This window comes from Mercurialis annua, linkage group LG1-X, assembly GCF_937616625.2.
Source record: "Mercurialis annua linkage group LG1-X, ddMerAnnu1.2, whole genome shotgun sequence".
NCBI classification, from domain to species: domain Eukaryota; kingdom Viridiplantae; phylum Streptophyta; class Magnoliopsida; order Malpighiales; family Euphorbiaceae; genus Mercurialis; species Mercurialis annua.
Window position 1 is genome coordinate 50487447 of NC_065570.1, and position 20272 is coordinate 50507718.

At 32.7% G+C, this 20272-nt stretch overlaps 3 protein-coding genes across 4 annotated transcripts; all 3 read left to right on the forward strand.

The window, feature by feature from the left end:
• Positions 1-2754: 2754 nt before the first annotated feature.
• Positions 2755-4610, forward strand: LOC130015145 (uncharacterized). The gene is made up of 3 exons (XM_056104762.1): positions 2755-2907; positions 3364-4464; positions 4546-4610. Exons 2-3 carry the CDS (start codon positions 3366-3368, stop codon positions 4608-4610), a joined length of 1164 nt encoding a protein of 387 aa, XP_055960737.1. The 5' UTR covers positions 2755-2907; positions 3364-3365.
• Positions 4178-7840, forward strand: LOC126672672 (uncharacterized). The gene is made up of 8 exons (XM_050366629.2): positions 4178-4464; positions 4546-4992; positions 5069-5576; positions 5675-5923; positions 6000-6099; positions 6178-6573; positions 6640-7023; positions 7115-7840. The coding sequence occupies exons 2-8, from the start codon at positions 4695-4697 to the stop codon at positions 7838-7840; spliced, it is 2661 nt and encodes an 886-aa protein (XP_050222586.2). The 5' UTR covers positions 4178-4464; positions 4546-4694.
• Positions 7841-14598: 6758 nt separating this feature from the next.
• Positions 14599-18178, forward strand: LOC126665000 (ethylene-responsive transcription factor RAP2-7). 2 transcript variants are annotated; one of them, XM_050357647.2, is made up of 10 exons: positions 14599-15446; positions 15587-15612; positions 15718-15748; positions 15872-15959; positions 16061-16206; positions 16445-16489; positions 16598-16701; positions 16822-16946; positions 17196-17306; positions 17707-18178. In XM_050357647.2, the coding sequence occupies exons 1-10, from the start codon at positions 14923-14925 to the stop codon at positions 17983-17985; spliced, it is 1479 nt and encodes a 492-aa protein (XP_050213604.1). In that variant the 5' UTR covers positions 14599-14922; the 3' UTR covers positions 17986-18178. The 2 variants fall into 2 exon arrangements, with proteins under 2 accessions (XP_050213604.1, XP_050213605.1); XM_050357648.2 differs by lacking the exon at positions 16445-16489 and having other exon boundaries at positions 14600-15446.
• Positions 18179-20272: the final 2094 nt, after the last annotated feature.

Sequence of the window (20272 nt, forward strand, 5' to 3'; positions counted from 1 at the left end):
ACTTATTTTGCTATGGTAAGCCTTATCGAGAGGGCCTCATATTTTGCTACATTGTTAGTTCATTATGCGATATTATAGCATATTTAATAAACGAAAAACACTTATGTACCTGCTACGTTGTTGGTAGCCTTGAAGTTCAAGTATATTGTGTACACTATGAAGACTTTGTCTGGTTCAAATAAGACCACTCCTGCTCCCACTCCTTGGCCATTGGATGCTCTGTCGACAAACAAGTTATATGTCAGCTCCTTTAAGACTGCGTCCGTTGGTTTCTCCGTAAGTCCTCTTGTTTCCTCTTTTGTACATCTCCATCTATGATTCTTCATCCTCTGATTGTTTCCACATTACCTTTGCGTCTTGGACCATTCGTCCTCCGGTTACTTACTATTGTGCATCTCCATCTAGGATTGTTATTCGGCTTGTTGTACGTCTTTATCTCGGATCGTTTGTCTCCTGGTTGTTTCCGTAACACCTTTGTGTTTAAGAGCGTTTGTCCTCCGGTCGCTTCCCCAGCACCTCTGCGTCTGAGATTGTTCATCCTCTGGTTGTTTCCACATGGCCTCTATTTCTATGACCATTCGTCTTCCGGTTATTTCCCCAACACCTCTTCATATGGGATAGTTCATCCTCCGGTTATTTCCATAACATCTCTACGTCTGGGATTGCTCGTCCTCCGGTTATTTCCATAGCATCTCTGCGTCTGCGACTGTTCGTCATCTGGTTGTTTCCCCAGCACCTTTGCGCCTGGACCATTCATCTTTCGGTTGTTTTTCCAGCACCTCTACGTTTGAGACTACTCGTCCTCCGGTTGTTTCCCCAACACCTCTGCGTCTGGAACAGTTTGTCTTTTGGTTCCCAACACCTCTACGTCCGAGACCACTCATCCTCTGGTTATTTCCCTAACACCTCTACGTTGGTCTTCCTGTTGTTTTCCAGCACCTCTACGTCTGGGACCGTTCGTCTTCCGGTTCTTTCTTTTCTTATTGGTATTTTTCTCTCTCTTTTTGACCAGTATAACAATTTATCTACTGACTGGTACAATAGTTTCTCTTCTGGCTGTCACACTGGTGTCTCTACTGACTATTTCAGTGGTGTCTCTTTTAACCGTTACGATGGATTCTCTTCTGAAATTCCATTAAGCAGCCTTTTAATCATTGCAAGCATTAGTAAAAATGATTCAACAAGTAAATTTTAACGCCAATATAATAAAATAGTGTTTTTTAATTCATTACTTTAATCTTTATAATTTAGTAGATATGTAATATTGATACGACTAAATGTTATTTTACAAGCGTCGTAAGATTACCACTTAGAATAAAAGTGATATAAAATGAGAAATTTATCTGTTTTTTTAATGCTGTATTATTGTCTGCGTCTAGTACACGGTAACTATTCCTTCTATGATACACAGAGAGGAAAAAGTTTGGATGAACTAAACTTTCAGGGATCCATGGATTTGACAGCTTCATATATATTACTTTTTGATAGTCACTTTTTCTATAATTTGTTGATTTGCGCTTGTGACTTGCGATATTTTTTTGTTCGTTCATGGTTGTCTATCACCGAAAACCAAAATTAAATTTATACAAGAACGAATTATCGTTTCCAGAGACGGCGTCAAATGATAGCTCCGACGATGTTGGATCCGGTCCCTTTGACCTTCTTGGTTTAAATGCGTCTGATTTAATCTGAAGTTAATATCAATTATTTAAAGTTTAAATTAATTATAAAATTCAAATATATTCATCCTAATTTGTTTTTAATCTTATCAACATTTAACTAAAAATAAGATTGCATCTACGTATTTAAAGAAAGAAATTTAACATTAATATACATACTATATTTGATTAGAAAATTAAATATTTAAAAATGGTCCAACCGGGTCGGAATTGGCCCCTGATGAATATCCATCCTTGATAAATTATAGTCTACATTCACCTAATTATATATTTGATAGAAATAATTACTAACAACCTCATGAGTTAAGGTTAAATTAACTAAGTCCTCTTCTATGTATTAAAAATAAGGTTTAATTGCAAATGAATACACGAACTTTACCCTAATTTGCAATTACAACATAAACCAATGTCAGTAGCCAACTTTCATTTTTTGGCAAATTGGTACACCGACCAATCACGCAACGACACATGGCGGTATATTACAATGTCCACGTTAGTGTTTTCGTGTTTGGTGTATCGATTTGCTAAAAGTGTAAAGTTGGTTACTAACATTGCCAAGTTTCAACGTTTATGTTGTAATTGCAAATTAACGTAAAGTTCGTGTATAAATTTGCAATTAACCCTAAAAACAAATACCCTCTATCGTTTGGTTAAATTCAGTACTATCCCCTCCTTAGGTTAATATGTTAGGGTTTTTGATATTTGGGTGCCTCAAAGGCACCCAAAATTATAGATCAGTGCCTCTTTCGGATTTAATTCCGAAAGAGTGTCTGGTCCCACGTGGTCCGCATTCTAGGAATGCGGACCACAAGGTGTTCCGCATTTCTAGAATGCGGAACACTAATCAGCTGATTAATTAATAATCAGCTGATTAATGCGTGTTCCGCATTCTAGGAATGCGGAACACGCAGAGATTACCGTTGGGAGCTGACAGCTCCCAACGGTAATAAATGTGTTCCGCATTCTTAGAATGCGGAACACATTTAATGTTCAAGGGCTATAAATCGCCCCACACCCAGCCACAACACATACCAAACAAAGAAAATTATCACAACCCGAAAATCTAAGGAGTGAAATATAATAGTTCGAGTGAGTCGGTTATTATTTCGGAGCACGAAAAAAAATTTGGATCGAGGTGTTTTTATTTCGGAGCTAAACAGAAATATATTTTGGAGCTAAGGAGTTATATTTTTTATTCGATACTAATTATTTTGGAGGACTACAAGAGGTTAATACGTTTAATTTTTCATTTATTGCTTTAAATAATTTTAGTGTTAGTAAATATTAGAAATGCATATATAAATTTAATTATAATGTAGGAAAATGTTAGATTTTAATTATAATTTAGAATGCATGTAGAAATTTAATTATAATGTAGAAAAATATTATTAGCTATTAATTATAATTTAGAAATATATGTGTAATATAAAAAAATTAGATAATATTTATAATTGTTTTAATTATTAATATTGTTGTTGTTAAAAATTATTGTAGTTTACAAAAATATTGTTAATTGTTAAAAAAATTAGGCCTCAATATTAGGATATGTTTAATTTAATTTTATAATATTTGAAAAAAAATATTAGAAATAAAGTAATAATAATTACGATTGATATGTTAAAGCTATAAATTTAAGATTTGCATTTTAAATATAACGGTGATATGTTTGCTGTTTATTAATTAGAAATGACGAGTCGAAATATATCTTTGTTGATATGGTGTGATGGCCGTATTGTGAGTTCTCCGTGTGGAATAGAATACCACGGGGGTCGTCCGGTTAATATGGCGCTTAGCGAGAGAATGAGTTTCGAAGAATTACAAAATATTTGTAGAAGAGCAGTTTCTACCGACGGGGAAGTAGAAATTTCAAAAATCTACTTCCGGCTTCCAAGAATAGTTGAGGGTGCGATACGGTCGTACTCGTTGTTTTCTGTGGAGAATAACGAGCATGTGTTTGGAATTCTGAACGAGGTCTTGCGGTATCCGCAACTGGAGATTTTGGAATTGTACGTGGAATACGAGGCCGTGGTTCGCAACAAGACTTTACTGGATCAGTTGGTCTTAGGTGATTCAAGCGGGTCTGAGAGGGGTAGTGGTGAAGAGGAAGAAGAGGAAGAAGAGGATTTCTACGACAGCAACGAAGAGGATGTCGAGGAAGACTTAGGAGCAGATTCACAATATGAGTCGCAACTTCCTGAGCATGTAAGAACGGCGGATCTTTGCGACTTTGACGTCGCCCCGGAGGCTGATGAAAAGATTATGTGGGATCCTGGGGTGGAATTCCGAGTAGGGATGGTATTCCTAAATCGCGATGCCGTCCGAGCTTGTGCGACTACTTATTCGGTCGGGGTGGGAAGGGAGTTCAAGGGTCGCCGGACTACCAACTCCACAATAGTGTTGGCTTGTAGGCAGAACCCTGTATGTAAATGGTGGCTGCGCGCTACACTTCTGCAAGCAACTCAGACGTGGACGTTGACAAAATGTATTGGCCCGTACACGTGCAATCAACTGTTACCTGATCCAAACCATCGGAATTTTGGGTCTGTTGCAATCACAGACTATATCAAGGGTCAAGTAAAGCTGCAACGTGATATACGGATCGATACCCTCAGAGCTGGAATTTGGCAACAATATGGAGTTAGGCCTCCGTATAAACGAACCTGGAATGCAAAGGAAAAGGCAATAGCTGATGTTTACGGTGGCTGGTATGAATCATTTGCTATGGTTCACAAGTTCATGAACGAGATGATGCATGTCAACCCTGGATCTTTCTGGGATGCAGAAGGTATACGTAATAACTCTAATTTGTTATATAACGAGTTGCTTCAAGTAATAATTCTAATTTTGTTGAACTTGTGATTTGTAGGCGCTGAGGTGTACACCGACGGGATCCTTCAGCCGAAAGTCGTAACGTTCATCCGAATGTTCTAGACTTTCAAACCGACAATTGAAGGGTTTCGGTTTTGCAAGCCAGTTTTGTTCGTCGACGGTACTCATTTGTATGGCAAATACAAAATGACCTTGTTGATCGCGTCGGCAATCGATGGGAACAGTCACATCATGCCACTGGCATTTGCACTTGTTGAATCTGAAAGTACTGCCAGTTATGAGTACTTTTTTGAACATTTGCGTGAGCACGTGATTTGCGAAAGGAAGGTGGCCATTATATCTGATCGGCACGCTGGAATATTGTCGGTTCTGAAGCGTCCTGAATGGGCCGGTGTCGCCCACAAATTTTGCATCAGACATTTCTATAGTAATTTTCAGACCAAGTTTAGGAACAAGGTTTTGAAGAAGCTGGCGGATAAAGCAGGTAATGATTTTTTACGAGTCATTATAAACGCTACATAGGTTATTATTATGCGCTAATATTATGGTTTGCCTCATAGGCCGAGCATATCAGAAGCACAAGTATAAACGCTACATGGCAGCGATCGAGATTAGAAGCCCAGAAGCGTATGCATGGCTGACTAAGCAAGAAAAGCGGCCTAAAGAAAAGTGGACAAGGGTGTATGACAAAAAAGGGCAACGCCACAATGTGATGACAACTAACTATGTTGAGTCTGTCAACGCGACACTGAAGAATATAAGGGGGCTTCCGATCACATCAATGCTTGAGGCAATTTTTGCTCGGATGGTTAAAATGTTCGACACACGTTGGAAGACGTATGAGGAGTTGATTGCTACAAACGTTCACTACACCCCAATATGCATCCAACTACTGAAGCAGAGGGGGGAGAAGGCTCGTTTTCATACAAGTCAGACGTACGACCGTTCTACGATGACATGCAAAGTGGAAACTAGGAAGAACCACTCAAATGGGAGAGGAGGAAATACCCATACGGTAAACCTTCAGCATAAGAAATGCACGTGTCAGCTCAGTTTGCTGGTTGGACGGTATTGCCTTCGGGTGCTACAGAGGATCAGGTTGACCAGGCGGTTCGAGGTTACCTTTGGGCTGCTTTACAGGGTCTGTGCTTTCCGGATTTGAACAGTGGCCACTTGGGCGTGAGGATTCTTCCGCATCTGGCGGATTTAGGCCGCTTGCGCGATATCAGCTGGGGATCGGCTGTTCTGGCGTATTTGTACCACGAGCTATGCCTCTGCGCCTCTGCTTCAGCGAACAGACAAAACATCGGGGGCGCTGTGTGGATTCTACAGCTCTGGGCTTACGAGCGACTTAGGCCATTGCAACCCCGTTTGGCCGACTTTGATGTCACGGGGGGATTGCCTTTGGGTGACAGGTACATTTTTCGTATGAAGTTATCTTCATTTTACGTTTTTCACTACACTTAAAATATAATTTAATAATATGTGCAGATGGGGGGGTCCCAGACAGCGGGAGCGGGGGACACGACGAGTTCCCAGACACTCAGTTTCTTACTTCAGGCTGTTATTGGACGGGCTGCGTTACGACGATGTAAGTTTTAATTTTTTTTTTTGGAATTTAACTAACGTACGGACAAATGTTAACTAACTTTCTAATTTACGTGCGCAGATCGTTTGGCAGCCATACTCCGACGACGTTCTCCAGTCCATCCCACAGATGTACCTGACAGGGCGACATATTTGGCGTGCCCGAGTGCCAATGATCTACTATCACATTGTCGAGTGGCACCAGCCGGATAGGGTTCTGCAGCAGTTCGGCTTACAGCAGCCCATTCCCCTGCCTGCTATGCAAGATCGGCGCCTTCATAACATCCAATATCAGGGGAACTACAACTTCGATGAACTGCTCTCAGATTACATTCAGATTTGGAACAACAGAGCGGCTTACGTTGTTCAGGGTTACCAGCTCCAGCGTCCACCTCACTACCATTCAGCGTATATGGAGTGGTTTCGGAGCCGCAGCCGGCGTTGGATTACCCATGAGGGCGCAGCGGCCGGACAGAGTGTACGTATTTATTTTATTATTAAATTTCTCTTATTAGTGTATACACTGACAATTTGTTGTAAACAGCGCGACACTTTCGAGATGATCTCCCTTCAGAGAGAGGCGCGTGCGTCTAGGATTGGGACTGCTGCACGCAGTTCTCAATTAGCTTACGGAGAGGAGCGCCGTGACGTCACACTGCCCCCACCAGAGCCAGCAGTTCCGGCTTACGTACTACCTCCTCTTCCTCTCCTGACCATCGATCTGGCTCACATCAGGGGAGCGCGTAGACGGCAGCCTAGAGCCGCCCCGCCTCGCGAGCGCCCGGCAGACCCTATCCCCCCACCGGTCTACTTCCACTTCGATCCTACAGCCACTACAGACAGACGGGGGGAGTACTATGGCCCGACTCAGTACTACGGTTCCACTTCAGCATCACAGCCTCCGTGGCATCAGACCTCTTTCCCACAGGTTTCATGTCATTTATAATTTAATTTATTGCTTTTTTAACTCGTAGTTAAATATATATTTTAAATGTTGCGTTTTTAACTTTGTATTTCAGGGACCCCAGGTATCATCGTATCAGGTCCCGCCTTCGTCGATGCCGTTTTTTGAGCCGTCGTACGGACAGACAGCATATACGACTCCTCTGGGCACGCCGCCGTCTCAGTTCCACCAGGGCACACCACCGGCGTCTCAGTTCCGGCAGGCCACACCACCGGCGTCTCAGTTCCGGCAGGCCACACCACCGGCGTCTCAGTTCCGGCAGGCCACACCACCGGCGTCTCCGTTTCAGCTGACCACACCACCGCCGTTTGCTGCATCAGATCAGTATTACCGTCCAGCGCCATATACAGATGCTCAACCGTTCACGTCTTTCGATCAGTGTTACCGTCCCACGATGCCTTCGGATGATCAGCCGTCGACGTCACATTCGCGGCCATCTTCTTCTCACCAGGCCCAGGATCCATCACAGCTACATTTTACACTGTCAGAGTCATGGTTATTCGGTCCGGAGATCGGTTCAGAGGCGTACGAGGAGCTTTTATCACGACCGGATCTCACACCTCCATCTTTTAGACTCCTACCGCCCACACAGGAGGAGACCGGTACTGCACCACCAGCAGCAGACGTTCAGCATTCAGCTCAGGACGTGGACGCCCACGACAGCGGCGAGAGCCCTCCGGTACCCAGACAGTTTCACTCGATCACAGACAGGTCGCGGCACCGACGAGAGACTCACGGTTTGAGGATACAGAGACCGAGGACTCGTAGATATGAGGATTAGATTTCATATTTTTCTTTATTTATCGATTTTTGTATTTTAGTATATGTTGTATGTTTACTATATTATGTATATTATAGTCGTTTGTTATAATTGTTATTTTTTTATCAGTGTCTGTTAAAATCATTAGTTAAATAAAATAAATATTTATATCGTCTGTTAAATTTTGTCGTTTATTTATAAGCGTTTGTTAAAATCAGTAGTTAAAAAAAACATTTAAATCGTTTTTTAATATATCGTTTAATAAAATTATTTTATATTGTTTTTAGTTTATGATTTTATTTAAATAATTTTTTGTTTTTTAAAAATTAACAATCAGCAATGATTGGGCATTTTAGTGCCCAATCATTGCTGCCCCAATGATTGGGGAGACACCCCAATCATTGGGGAAGCACGTTCCGCATTCCTTGAATGCGGAACGTGCTTTAAGCAGCTGATTAACAATTAATCAGCTGCTTAAGGTGTTCCGCATTCTAGGAATGTGGAACACCTCCTGTTCCGCATTCCTAGAATGCGGAACCGGTGGTCCCAGACACTCTTCTGTAATTAATTCCAGAAGAGGCACAGAACTGGATTTTTGGGTGCCTTTAAAAACCCAATATGTTATTTGATTTAGTCAAAGATCAAATTATTAAAATAAAAAATTATTTTAATTTTCATATTTATTTTTCTTTCAAAAAGATATAATAATTTATAAATTTAAAAAAATTAATATTATATTTTTAAAAGTCAACTCCTAATTTTATATATGTTTTCCAAATTTTAAATAATAATTTATAATATTATTATTAAAAAATATGCTAATTTAAACATAAAGTAAAATAATTATAAATAAACTATGATATATTCATACTATCCTAATTCACTTTTTTTTTTTGTAATTAGAAAGAGAGCTTTTTTGCAAAAAATAGGACGTATGACCTAGAAAATTGTTATCAAGCGCTTATCTTAATTCAATAATACTTACTAATATTCATCTAATACGATATATTATTTTATTATTTTATTCAAATTGTCATTTGTTGTTTCTTTTGGTCAGAGAATGTAAATTATGTAGCGAAGTGAGAATTTCTCCCCAAAACTAGCTATCTTATAGCAGACAACTAACGCAAGCATACTAATATTAATATAAAGAGATTCTTATATTACGAAGATGTCAATTTGTTTCACTCAAAAGATAGAGTAATTTTTCTATTTATATTTATTTTATCAAAAATCACTTAATATACTAAATATATATTTTGGGGGTTAACTTTTACAAATTAAATTGATTTTTAACCAAATATATTATATAGAATAAATAAAAAATTATTAAAAAATAATATAAATTTTACATCTATTAATTATATATATAATTTATATTTTATATTAATAAATATAAAAGTTTAAATTAATTTTAATTTTTCTATCATTCTATAAAATAATATAATGTAAGTAATATTTTTTTCCACTTCAAAGGGTTATATTATATACACATATGGCAGCATTTTAGGGCTAAGAGGGGTTTGCCTCTTTTAAATGCAAGTTTAAATTCGTCCTATTTTATCTGAAGTTAATATTAATTAGTTAAAGTTTAATTTAATTATAAAATTCAAATATATTCATGCAATTTTTTTTAAAATCTTATCAGCATTTAACTAAAAGTAAAATTGCATCTACATATTTAAAGAAACAAATTTAATATTAATATACATATTGGATTTAATTAAAAATTAAATATTCAAAAATGGTCCAACCGGGTCGGAATTGGCCACCGATGAGTATCCATCCTTGATAAATTGTAGTCTACATTCACCTAATTATATATTTGATAGAAATAATTACTAAAAGACTCATGAGTTAAGGTTAAATTAACTAAGTCCTCCTCTATGTATTAAAAATAAATACCCTCTATCGTTTGGTCAAATTCAGTACTATCCCCTCCTTGCGTTAATATGTTATTTTGATTTAGTCAAAGATCAAATTATTAAAATTAAAAATTATTTTAATTTTCACATTTATTTTTCTTTCAAAAAGGTATAATAATTTATAAATTTAAAAAACTTAATATTATATTTTTAAAAGTCAACTCCTAATTTTATATATATTTATCATATTTTAAATAATAATTTATACTATTGTCATTAAAAAATATGCTAATTTAAACATAAAGTAAAATAATTATAAATAAACTATGATATATTCATGCTATCTTAATTCAACTTTTTATAGTTAGAAAGAGAGAGCGTTTGTGCAAAGAATAGGACGTATGACCTAAAAAATTATTGTCAAGCGCTTATCTTAATTCAATAATACTTACTAATATTCATCTAATACGATATATTATTTTATTATTTTATTCAAATTGTCATTTGTTGTTTTTTTTGGTCAGAAAATATAAATTATGTAGCGAAGCGAGAATTTGTACTAATATTACTATAAAGAGACATTTATATTAAGAAGATGTCAATTTGTTTCACTCAAAAGATAGAGTAATTTTTTCATTTATATTTATTTTATCAAAAATCACTTAATGTAATAAATATATATTTTGGGGGTTAACTTTTACAAATTAAATTAATTTTTAACCAAATATATTATATAGAATAAATAAAAGATTAAGGCGCTCCAGTGCATTTCTGAGATCTCGGTTTCGAGTCTCAATAGAGCCAGTGTTTAAGGCCGAATTAAAAATGGAAGTTTAACTACTAACCACTAACTACTAACATAATTAGATTCTACCACAGTAAAAAAAATGATTATTAAAAAATAATATAAATTTTACATCTATTAATTATATATATATATTTTATATTTTATATTAATAAATATAAAAGTTTAAATTAATTTTAATTTTTCTATCATTATATAAAATAATATAATGTAAGTAATATTTTTTTCCACTTCGAAGGGTTATATTATATACACATATGGCAACATTTTAGGGCTAAGAGGTGTTTGCCTCTTTTAAATGCAAGTTTAAATTCGTCCTATATTATCTGAAGTTAATATTAATTAGTTAAAGTTTAATTTAATTATAAAATTCAAATATATTCATGCAATTTTTTTTTTTAAATCTTATCAACATTTAACTAAAAGTAAAATTGCATCTACATATTTAAAGAAACAAATTTAACATTAATATACATACTGGATTTGATTAAAAATTAAATATTCAAAAATGGTCCAACCGGGTCGGAATTGGCCACCGATGAGTATCCATCCTTGATAAATTGTAGTCTACATTCACCTAATTATATATTTGATAGAAATAATTACTAAAAGACTCATGAGTTAAGGTTAAATTAACTAAGTCCTCCTCTATGTATTAAAAACAAATACCCTCTATCGTTTGGTCAAATTCAGTACTATCCCCTCCTTAGGTTAATATGTTATTTTGATTTAGTCAAAGATCAAATTATTAAAATTAAAAATTATTTTAATTTTCACATTTATTTTTCTTTCAAAAAGGTATAATAATTTATAAATTTAAAAAACTTAATATTATATTTTTAAAAGTCAACTCCTAATTTTATATATATTTTTCATATTTTAAATAATAATTTATACTATTATCATTAAAAAATATGCTAATTTAAACATAAAGTAAATAATTATAAATAAATTATGATATATTCATGCTATCCTAATTCACTTTTTTATAGTTAGAAAGAGAAAGCGTTTGTGCAAAGAATAGGACGTATGACCTAAAAAATTGCTCTCAAGCGCTTATCTTAATTCAATAATACTTACTAATATTCATCTAATACGATATATTATTTTATTATTTTATTCAAATTGTCATTTGTTGTTTCTTTTGGTCAGAAAATATAAATTTTGTAGCGAAGCGAGAATTTGTACTAATATTAATATAAAGATATTTTTATATTAAGAAGATGTCAATTTGTTTCACTCAAAAGATAGAGTAATTTTTTCATTTATATTTATTTTATCAAAAATCACTTAATGTAATAAATATATATTTTGGGGGTTAACTTCTACAAATTAAATTAATTTTTAATCAAATATATTATATAGAATAAATAAAAGATTATTAAAAAATAATATAAATTTTACATCTATTATATATATATATATATATATATATATATATATATATATATATATATATATATATATATTTTATATTAATAACAAATATAAAAGTTTAAATTAATTTTAATTTTTCTATCATTCTATAAAATAATATGATGTAAAAAATAATTTTTTCCACTTCAAAGGGTTATATTATATACACATATGGCAGCATTCTAGGGGTAAGAAGGGTTTGCCTCTTTTAAATACAAGTTTAAATTCGTCCTATTTTATCTGAAGTTAATATTAATTAGTTAAAGTTTAATTTAATTATAAAATTCAAATATATTCATGCAATTGTTTTTAAATCTTATCAACATTTAACTAAAAATAAAATTGCATCTACATATTTAAAGAAACAAATTTAACATTAATATACATACTGGATTTGATTAAAAAAATAAACATTCAAAAATGGTCCAACCGGGTCAGAATTGGCCACCGATGAATATCCATCCTTGATAAATTGTAGTCTACATTCACCTAATTATATATTTAATAGAAATAATTACACAAAACCTCATGAGTTAATGTTAAATTAACTAAGTCCTCCTCTATGTATTAAAAAAATACCCTCTATCGTTTGGTAAAATTCAATACTATCCCCTCCTTAGGTTAATATGTTATTTGATTTAATCAAATGATCGAATTATTAAAATCAAAAATTATTTTAATTTTCACATTTATTTTTCTTTCAAAAAGGTATAACAATTATAACAATTAATTTTTTTTAAAATAGCTTATAATTATTTATAAAATCTTAGTTTATTTATAATTATTTCATTTTATGTTTAAATTGCGCATATTTTTTTAATGATAACAGTATAAATTATTATTTAAAATTTGAAAAATATTTTTAAAATTAGGAGTTGACTTTTAAAAATATAATATTAACTTCTTTTTTTTTGAAAAAATACCTAAAAAATTAAAGCATTAAATAATTATTTTTTAAGCATACAACTTGAACTAGTCCTCTAACTTGCAATTCCTAATTAATAAATTATTATCAAACAAACAAACCAAAATATTGTTTTAAGCATTAAATAATTATTTTATATTATATATTAATAATAAATATAAAATATAAATTTTATAATTTTTTTATCATTTTATAAAATTCTATAATATAATAAATATTTTTTTCCACTTTGAGGGGTTATATTATACACAAGTAAAATATTTGACTCTTTTATATACAAGTTTAAATTCGTCTGATTTGATATGAAGTTAATTTTTATTATTTAGAGTTTAATTTATTTATGAAATTTACATACATTCAGGCTACATTGTTTAAATCTTATCAAAATTTAACTATAAATAAAAGTGCATCTACATATTTAAAGAAAAAAATCTACAATTAATGTATATACTGGATTTGATTAAACAAATTAAATATTCAGAAATGGTCCACTCAAATCAGAATTGACCACCGATAAGTATTCGTCCTTGACAAATTGTAGTCTACGTTCACCTAATTGTATATTTAATAGATATAATTACTAAAAACTTCATGAGTTAAGGCTAAATTAACTAAGTTCTCCGCTATGTTTTAAAATAAAAAATGCCCCCCGTTGTTTGGTCAAATTCAGTAATACCTCTCTTATAGGTAACTATGTTAATTTTACATGATCAAATTATTGTTATTGTTATTTTAATTTTGAAATTTATTTTTCTTTCACACTAATATGACAATTTATAAAAATCAAATTATTTTATAATTATCTTAACATTATTTAGTAAATCCTAATTATTAATTATAATTATTTTATTTTATGTTTAAACTAGGTATGAAATATATTTTATCGTTGATGTATGATTCTATTTCTTACATTACACAATAAAACATTAATAAAAAATTATTTTGTACCTTGTAGATTATTACTCGTCAAAATATGTGTTATTTTGTATCAAATATTTCGTACTAAATAAGATATTTAGAAGAAAATTTGTTTCATACATTATACAATTACTCGTAAACATATATATTTTATTAATACATGAACTACAAAATAATTAAATAATCAATGTATGTTTATGATTATATAAGGACCAAAATAATTTTTTAATATTTTATTAAATATAAATTAAATTAATTATTGATATACTAACAATATTAAATTTCACTAACTTTCAGATATATATAAATTACACTAACAATATACCCCAAGCACATTTTTTTCAAAAATTTACAAAAAAACTAAACTCCTAATTTTCTAAATGTCATTTTAAATAATAGTAAACTAACGGAAGGAGGTTTTAGTAGATTTGATTAAACGTTAAAAGAAAGAATATCATATTTTAAAACATGAGGGGAGATTTAGTTAATTTAACTTTATATAAGGGGATTTTAGTAACTATTTCCCATTTAACATTAAGTAAACTTTTTAATTTTAATGTGTGTAGTTCCTAATCACATGGACGGCAGGTATTGGCCTTGAGTCCTAAAAAGTGAAAAGGAAAACAAAATCTGTAGGCAGTATCAACATAGTATTAGACTTTGACAGTAGTACAGAAAAACCAGTGACCGGTCAAGCCGGTAAAATCTATTATAATCATCATCATCATCACAGCAAAAATGTTTATATATAATCCTGTAAATTATTATTCTCCCTTTGTCTCTGATAAATTGTTCCCTCTTCAATTCATTCTTTTCTTCTCTCTCTCTCTAGAACTTCAAATTAAACTAACCTACTCGCCGATCATTTCATCTCTTTTCTCGCCGATTTTTTCACTAAATGTGAACCGCTTGTTCTAGCTTTCACACACTGTCTCTCTTAAACGTCGTCGTTTTTTTCTGTATTTTTTCTTTCTCCGGTGATCAGAAATTTTAACTCGGCAGTTATTCTGTTCATTTTGTAGCTCGCTAGTTTAGTTTGTTTTAGATTGAATATCCGATCCGGTCGATCTCCGGCGTTGAATATTTTCCATTTTTTGTTATTGTTTAGCTTATTTGAGCTTAATTTTAAGATTTTAAGGACGATTTTAGCTAGAAAAAGCTAATTTTGGCAAATATGTTGGATTTTAATCTGAATGTGGAATCGGCCGAGTCAACTCAGTATTATCGTCAGTATGATAATCATAATAATAATAATATGAACAAAAATTACAATTATACAGAAGGATCGGCAACTACCTCTAATTCATCAGTGGTTAATAATAACGTGAATGCTGATGCTTCTAGCAGTAACGATGACTCGTGTTCTACACGCGCCTACACTGACGCTGCGACTAGCAGTTCCAATATATGCACTTTCAATTTTGATATATTGAAAGTGGGGAACGAAAGCAATGTTGGAAGTAATCAAAACGACGCCGTTGTTGCAACGAAGGAGTTTTTTCCGGTGGAGAAAAATGGGAGTCTCTTGTTTGACAGTCGACAGCAGATGATGATTGGCGGAGGAGAGGTGCGGGTGATGCAGCAACCGTCACAGACGCAGCAGCCTAAGAAAAGCAGGAGAGGACCTAGGTCTAGAAGCTCCCAGTATAGAGGTGTTACCTTCTATAGAAGAACTGGCCGCTGGGAATCTCATATCTGGTAAGCTTAAATTTTTGTTTAATTTTGGGGATATTTTAATTTTTTTTATGTTTTTTTTTTTGGAGCGTATATTCAATTTAAAGATAATAATTGGACTATTCTATTATTGGTTAATTTATATTTGATCTTTGATGGTGCAGGGATTGTGGAAAACAAGTTTATTTGGGTATGGATGAATGACATTTGTTTATTTTATTCTTATTACTTTCTATTTTTGGTAATTTATAGATACTTATATAATTGACCTTTGATGTTTGAATTTTGGTTCTAGGTGGATTTGACACTGCTCATGCTGCAGCAAGGTGAAGAGTGCTATATATTTTTGATGAAATTGTTTCTCTATTTTTTCTCTTGTGCTCTCTTAATTGTTTTTTTTTTCAAATCAAGGTATGTATGTTGTGGTCTAATTTAAATTTTGTATGCAGAGCTTATGATCGAGCTGCTATCAAATTTAGGGGTGTTGATGCTGATATCAATTTCAATCTCAGTGATTATGATGATGATCTTATGCAGGTTAGATAGTTATTACTGATTTTCAGTAATATCAGCTTGTTTTGTTTTATTTTAGTCTGTAATTGGAATCTAAACCTTGGCTAATTTGGTCTATATTGTAGATGAAGAATTTGACCAAGGAAGAATTTGTGCACATACTCCGTCGCCAGAGCACTGGTTTCTCAAGAGGGAGCTCAAAATATCGAGGGGTGACGCTGCATAAATGTGGCCGATGGGAAGCGAGGATGGGGCAATTCCTTGGGAAAAAGTGAGGAAACTATTTTAAGAAACTTAGATTTGATTCATGTCTTAAAATTGGAAATATGTACATGTTTAATTGCTCTTTTGTTGTGAAATGGGAGTTGGTTTTTAAATTATTTCTCAAATGGGACTTTGTTTTTTCTTTTTTTCCCCTTCACGGGAAAAGAATAAAAATGCCTATTTCCAAGAAGAAAAAAAGTTGGCAATGGTGTTTTTATCGTGAAGATTACGATGCTTGCATGCAGGTATATTTATCTTGGGCTGTTCGACAGTGAAGTAGAAGCTGCAAGGTCCTAATGCTCATGAATTACACTCTTCTGATACTCAATTTATTAACCTGAATTCTCAACCTCAATACCCTACCATCCAACTTGTGTCTCCCTTTTTCTGGAAATCAGGGCTTATGACAAGGCAGCTATCAAATGCAACGGAAGGGAAGCTGTGACCAACTTTGAGCCGAGTACGTATGAAGGGGAGCTGATATCCGAGACCAATAATGAAGGTATTATTTATTTATCATGCTATTCAATATTCATGGTGTATTTTTCCGATCTTACATATGTTTTAAATGTGTTTTAAGGATATGAACAGTATTGAGTTTCAAAATGTGTTTCTACTGCAGGTATTGAACACAATCTTGATCTGAACTTGGGGATATCACCTTCTTTTGGCAACAGTCCCAAGGAAAAAGGAGGGCATCAGCAGTTACACTTGGGCCCTTATGCTTTCGACAGCAATAGTTTAAGGGTAACGCTCGACCTGCGATTATTGTAATTTCCATGTTTTATATTTCTATTGGTATATTTCATGTTTAAAGTATCACAATTTCGGAACCTTCTTTATTCAGATATGCTTCTTACTTCTTAGGTCTCTCCTCTTGTTGAAAATTTATACAGCTTAGCAGATCCATTCCTTTGTAGCCAATTAGTAAACATATTCTGCCAATTCTAGTTTAAAAGCTGTCAGTTTTATTTTCTTTATGATCTGAATCTACAGGAGAACCCGGCTACTCCAATGACAAGTGATCCACCTTTCAGACAGCCACCAAGGACATCAGATCATCCGATGTTTTGGAATGGTGTATATCCTAATTTCTTTTCCAACGAGGTACTTTTTGTTGCCGTGCTCATAGCGATTAAATGTATAATAAGTTGCTATATTGACTGTATCTGATTTCTTTGTCTGTTTATAAATTCAATACCTTTAAATAGTTGATGTTGATCTGCCGAGCAATTGCTCAAAATTTCCTAGACATAACCGAACGTTCATTGAAGATTTGTCCCAACAGGCCTAGCTTAGTGGTAGGAATAATATGCTTGAATCTAGTAGATTCAGGTTTGAACCTCTCTTTCCGCATTGTTAAAAAAAAAGGTTAATTGTGGTTTCATGTTGACAGAACTTGCATTTTGAATCACAGAAAACATTAAACAGTATGTACATTCCGATGAACTTTCTATCATCTTGAATTTCTTATATGAATGCCGTCAATCTTTTTTTTTTTGATCAGGAAAGAGCAACAGATAAGAGAATTGAATCAGGCTCTTCACAGGGACACCCAAACTGGGCGTGGCAAATACACAGTCAAGTCCCGGCTATCCCAATGACAATGTTCTCTACTGCAGCATCATCAGGATTCTCATTTTCGGCCACTCCACCATCATCTGCTGCCATTCTTCCATCAAAACCTCACCACCACCCAGCAGCTCACAATCTCTTTTTCACTTCACCGGCTACCATGCCGACCGGTGCTTCTCAATTCTACTGCCCGGTGAACCCACAGCCATAATCCATTGTTTCTGCTTTGGAGGTAGTAGATAATAAAAGAAAACAAATTATATCACAGAAATTGCACTTTTAGATTCCTTATTATGAAGTTATGATTGAATATATTGATCACATACACACTAATATGAGCTCTCTTACTCTGTCAAAAAACCCCATAACTATAGTCTTCTATTGGATAATTAACTATCTTATTATTCGGTTTTGTTCTTTGAAGTAGAATTACTGCAATTTATTTTTGTTTTGAGCTATTCATCAAGTACATGTGTTAGCTCACTAAAAATAAACCTTCAAACCCCTTGCTTGTACTATATTTCTGCTATTTTTTAGTACATTTTGCAGGTTGGGTCAAACTGAACTTTTAAGTGTCCCATATCATTGATTGTAATTGTACAATATCTCGCAAGACTAGCAAGCTAAGAAAGTTAGTACAACTATGTGAACTCTTTGGAGGAAAGGGTAATCCTATTACATGAATTTGTGGCCGGAATTAGATAAGTCAAACTTAAACCATTTTAATAATTTAGGTTAACCACAACATTACCTCAAAAAATCACTTAATTTTTAAAATATGCTCCAGGTCAAAGCATTTCAAATTTACCTTGAAAATGATTTTGTTTTTACATTTTATTTACTTATTTTTGATATATATGTGATACCTTAAAAGATACATCTTTAATACATACATCTATGATATGAAATATACAAAGTGAAAGCTTTTAGATATTTAGTGGAAAAAAAATTAGGTACTAAAAAAAATTGGAAGTGGGTATTTTTAATTTTTTTCACCGTTTTGTTTTTAATTTTTCTATATTTCCTAAATATTTAGCATATAATTATTTAAAATATGTTCAATCACATTCATTTATATATTTTCAAAGATGTGAAAAATAATCGTTAAGATATTAAATATATTGAAAGGACATAAAATATTAAGTATGAATATTTTAACATTTAATTTTTCATGTACTTTGAAAACATAGTACGTAGTGATCGAGTGTGATCGGTCTTACTTTAAAAATTTACGAAATAAAATGCATGAAATGCTGAAATTTTTAGTAATTATACATTTATTGTAAAAAGAAATTCTTACATTTCACACATTCTATTGGTTTATTATATAGATCAGGGATGTATAAGGACCGATCGAAACTGAAAAAACCGAACTGAAAAATTTAGTTTGGCTTGATATTGTGACAAAAATTTGGATGTTTGGTTTGATTTGATTTTTACAAAAAACATTAACCAATGCAAGTCGAATTGACTGGTTTAGTTTAGAAATTTATACTTTTTTCAAATTTGGGTTTGGTTTGCCTTTAAAAAAATTAAAAAGAAAAATTTAATTTAATTTGATTTAGTTTGAATTGAATGCACAACCTCGAATAAAAATGATATTATCACAATAGATGCATAAAATAATTTTTTTAAATGTAACTTTAAATTAAAAATAAATAAAAGAAGCCAATGAGAGATTTTCAAGTGGCAAAGAGTACGTAAGGCATAAATGGTTTTAAGAAGTGAGATACGAACAAACCAAAACGACAAAGAAAGTAGTTTGTTCTTTAATTTTGTTTTGGATAAAAAGATAAAATTCTGATGCATAACATAATATGGGTATTGCCTCTTCCAAACCTGAAGGACCATTTTTTTAAGATTCAAAGCCACTTGTCACTATAATCCTCAAAATGTTGCAAATTTTTGAAAGGCAATTTACCACTTTGGGTGGTCCGAAAAGATGTTGCAAATTAAGAATGTGACATGGACCATATACTTGAATGGCATAAAAACATTATGGGAATCGGCTAAGCAAGCATATAGGTATTAAATTCTTCTTTTCTCAAAATTGTTACATCAATTAAAAGCTCATTCTATAGTAAGAGTATGGGAGCATCCCAATGCGTTGATAATCTAGAACGCCAATTTTATAATTTCAGATTTAGTGTTTAAATATATAGCAAATTATTTTAAAACTCTCAACATATACCATAATTTATGTTTTAGTTCCTCTTATTTAAAAATCAAAAAGTATAATATCATAATTCACAGTTTAGTTCCTCTGTTTATTTTTAATGTTACTCAACTGACTAAAAGACTTAAGGAGTTAATTTTCGAGCATGAGGTGAAATCATTGACAAAAATAAAAACAGAAAACTAAATTGTTTTTTTTAATTAATTTTTAAATTTAGTTTTTTAAATGGATCGACTAACAGCAAAAATGGACAGAAGGATTAAATCGTTAACAGAAACAAAAGTAAAAGACTATATCATTTGATTTACATATAAAAAGGAGT

Excerpts from the sequence above, each read along its gene's own strand:
- LOC130015145 (XM_056104762.1), top strand. The coding sequence starts at position 3,366 with ATGACGAGTCGAAATATATCTTTGTTGATATGGTGTGATGGCCGTATT. Across the intron at positions 4,465-4,545 it reads ATCTTTCTGGGATGCAGAAG|GCGCTGAGGTGTACACCGAC; the intron begins GTATACGTAATA and ends TGTGATTTGTAG.
- LOC126672672 (XM_050366629.2), top strand. The coding sequence starts at position 4,695 with ATGACCTTGTTGATCGCGTCGGCAATCGATGGGAACAGTCACATCATG. Across the intron at positions 5,577-5,674 it reads CTCAGTTTGCTGGTTGGACG|TGGCCACTTGGGCGTGAGGA; the intron begins GTATTGCCTTCG and ends GGATTTGAACAG. Across the intron at positions 6,100-6,177 it reads ACGGGCTGCGTTACGACGAT|ATCGTTTGGCAGCCATACTC; the intron begins GTAAGTTTTAAT and ends TTACGTGCGCAG.
- LOC126665000 (XM_050357647.2), top strand. The coding sequence starts at position 14,923 with ATGTTGGATTTTAATCTGAATGTGGAATCGGCCGAGTCAACTCAGTAT. Across the intron at positions 15,960-16,060 it reads ATGATGATGATCTTATGCAG|ATGAAGAATTTGACCAAGGA; the intron begins GTTAGATAGTTA and ends TCTATATTGTAG. Across the intron at positions 16,207-16,444 it reads GGGCAATTCCTTGGGAAAAA|GTATATTTATCTTGGGCTGT; the intron begins GTGAGGAAACTA and ends GCTTGCATGCAG.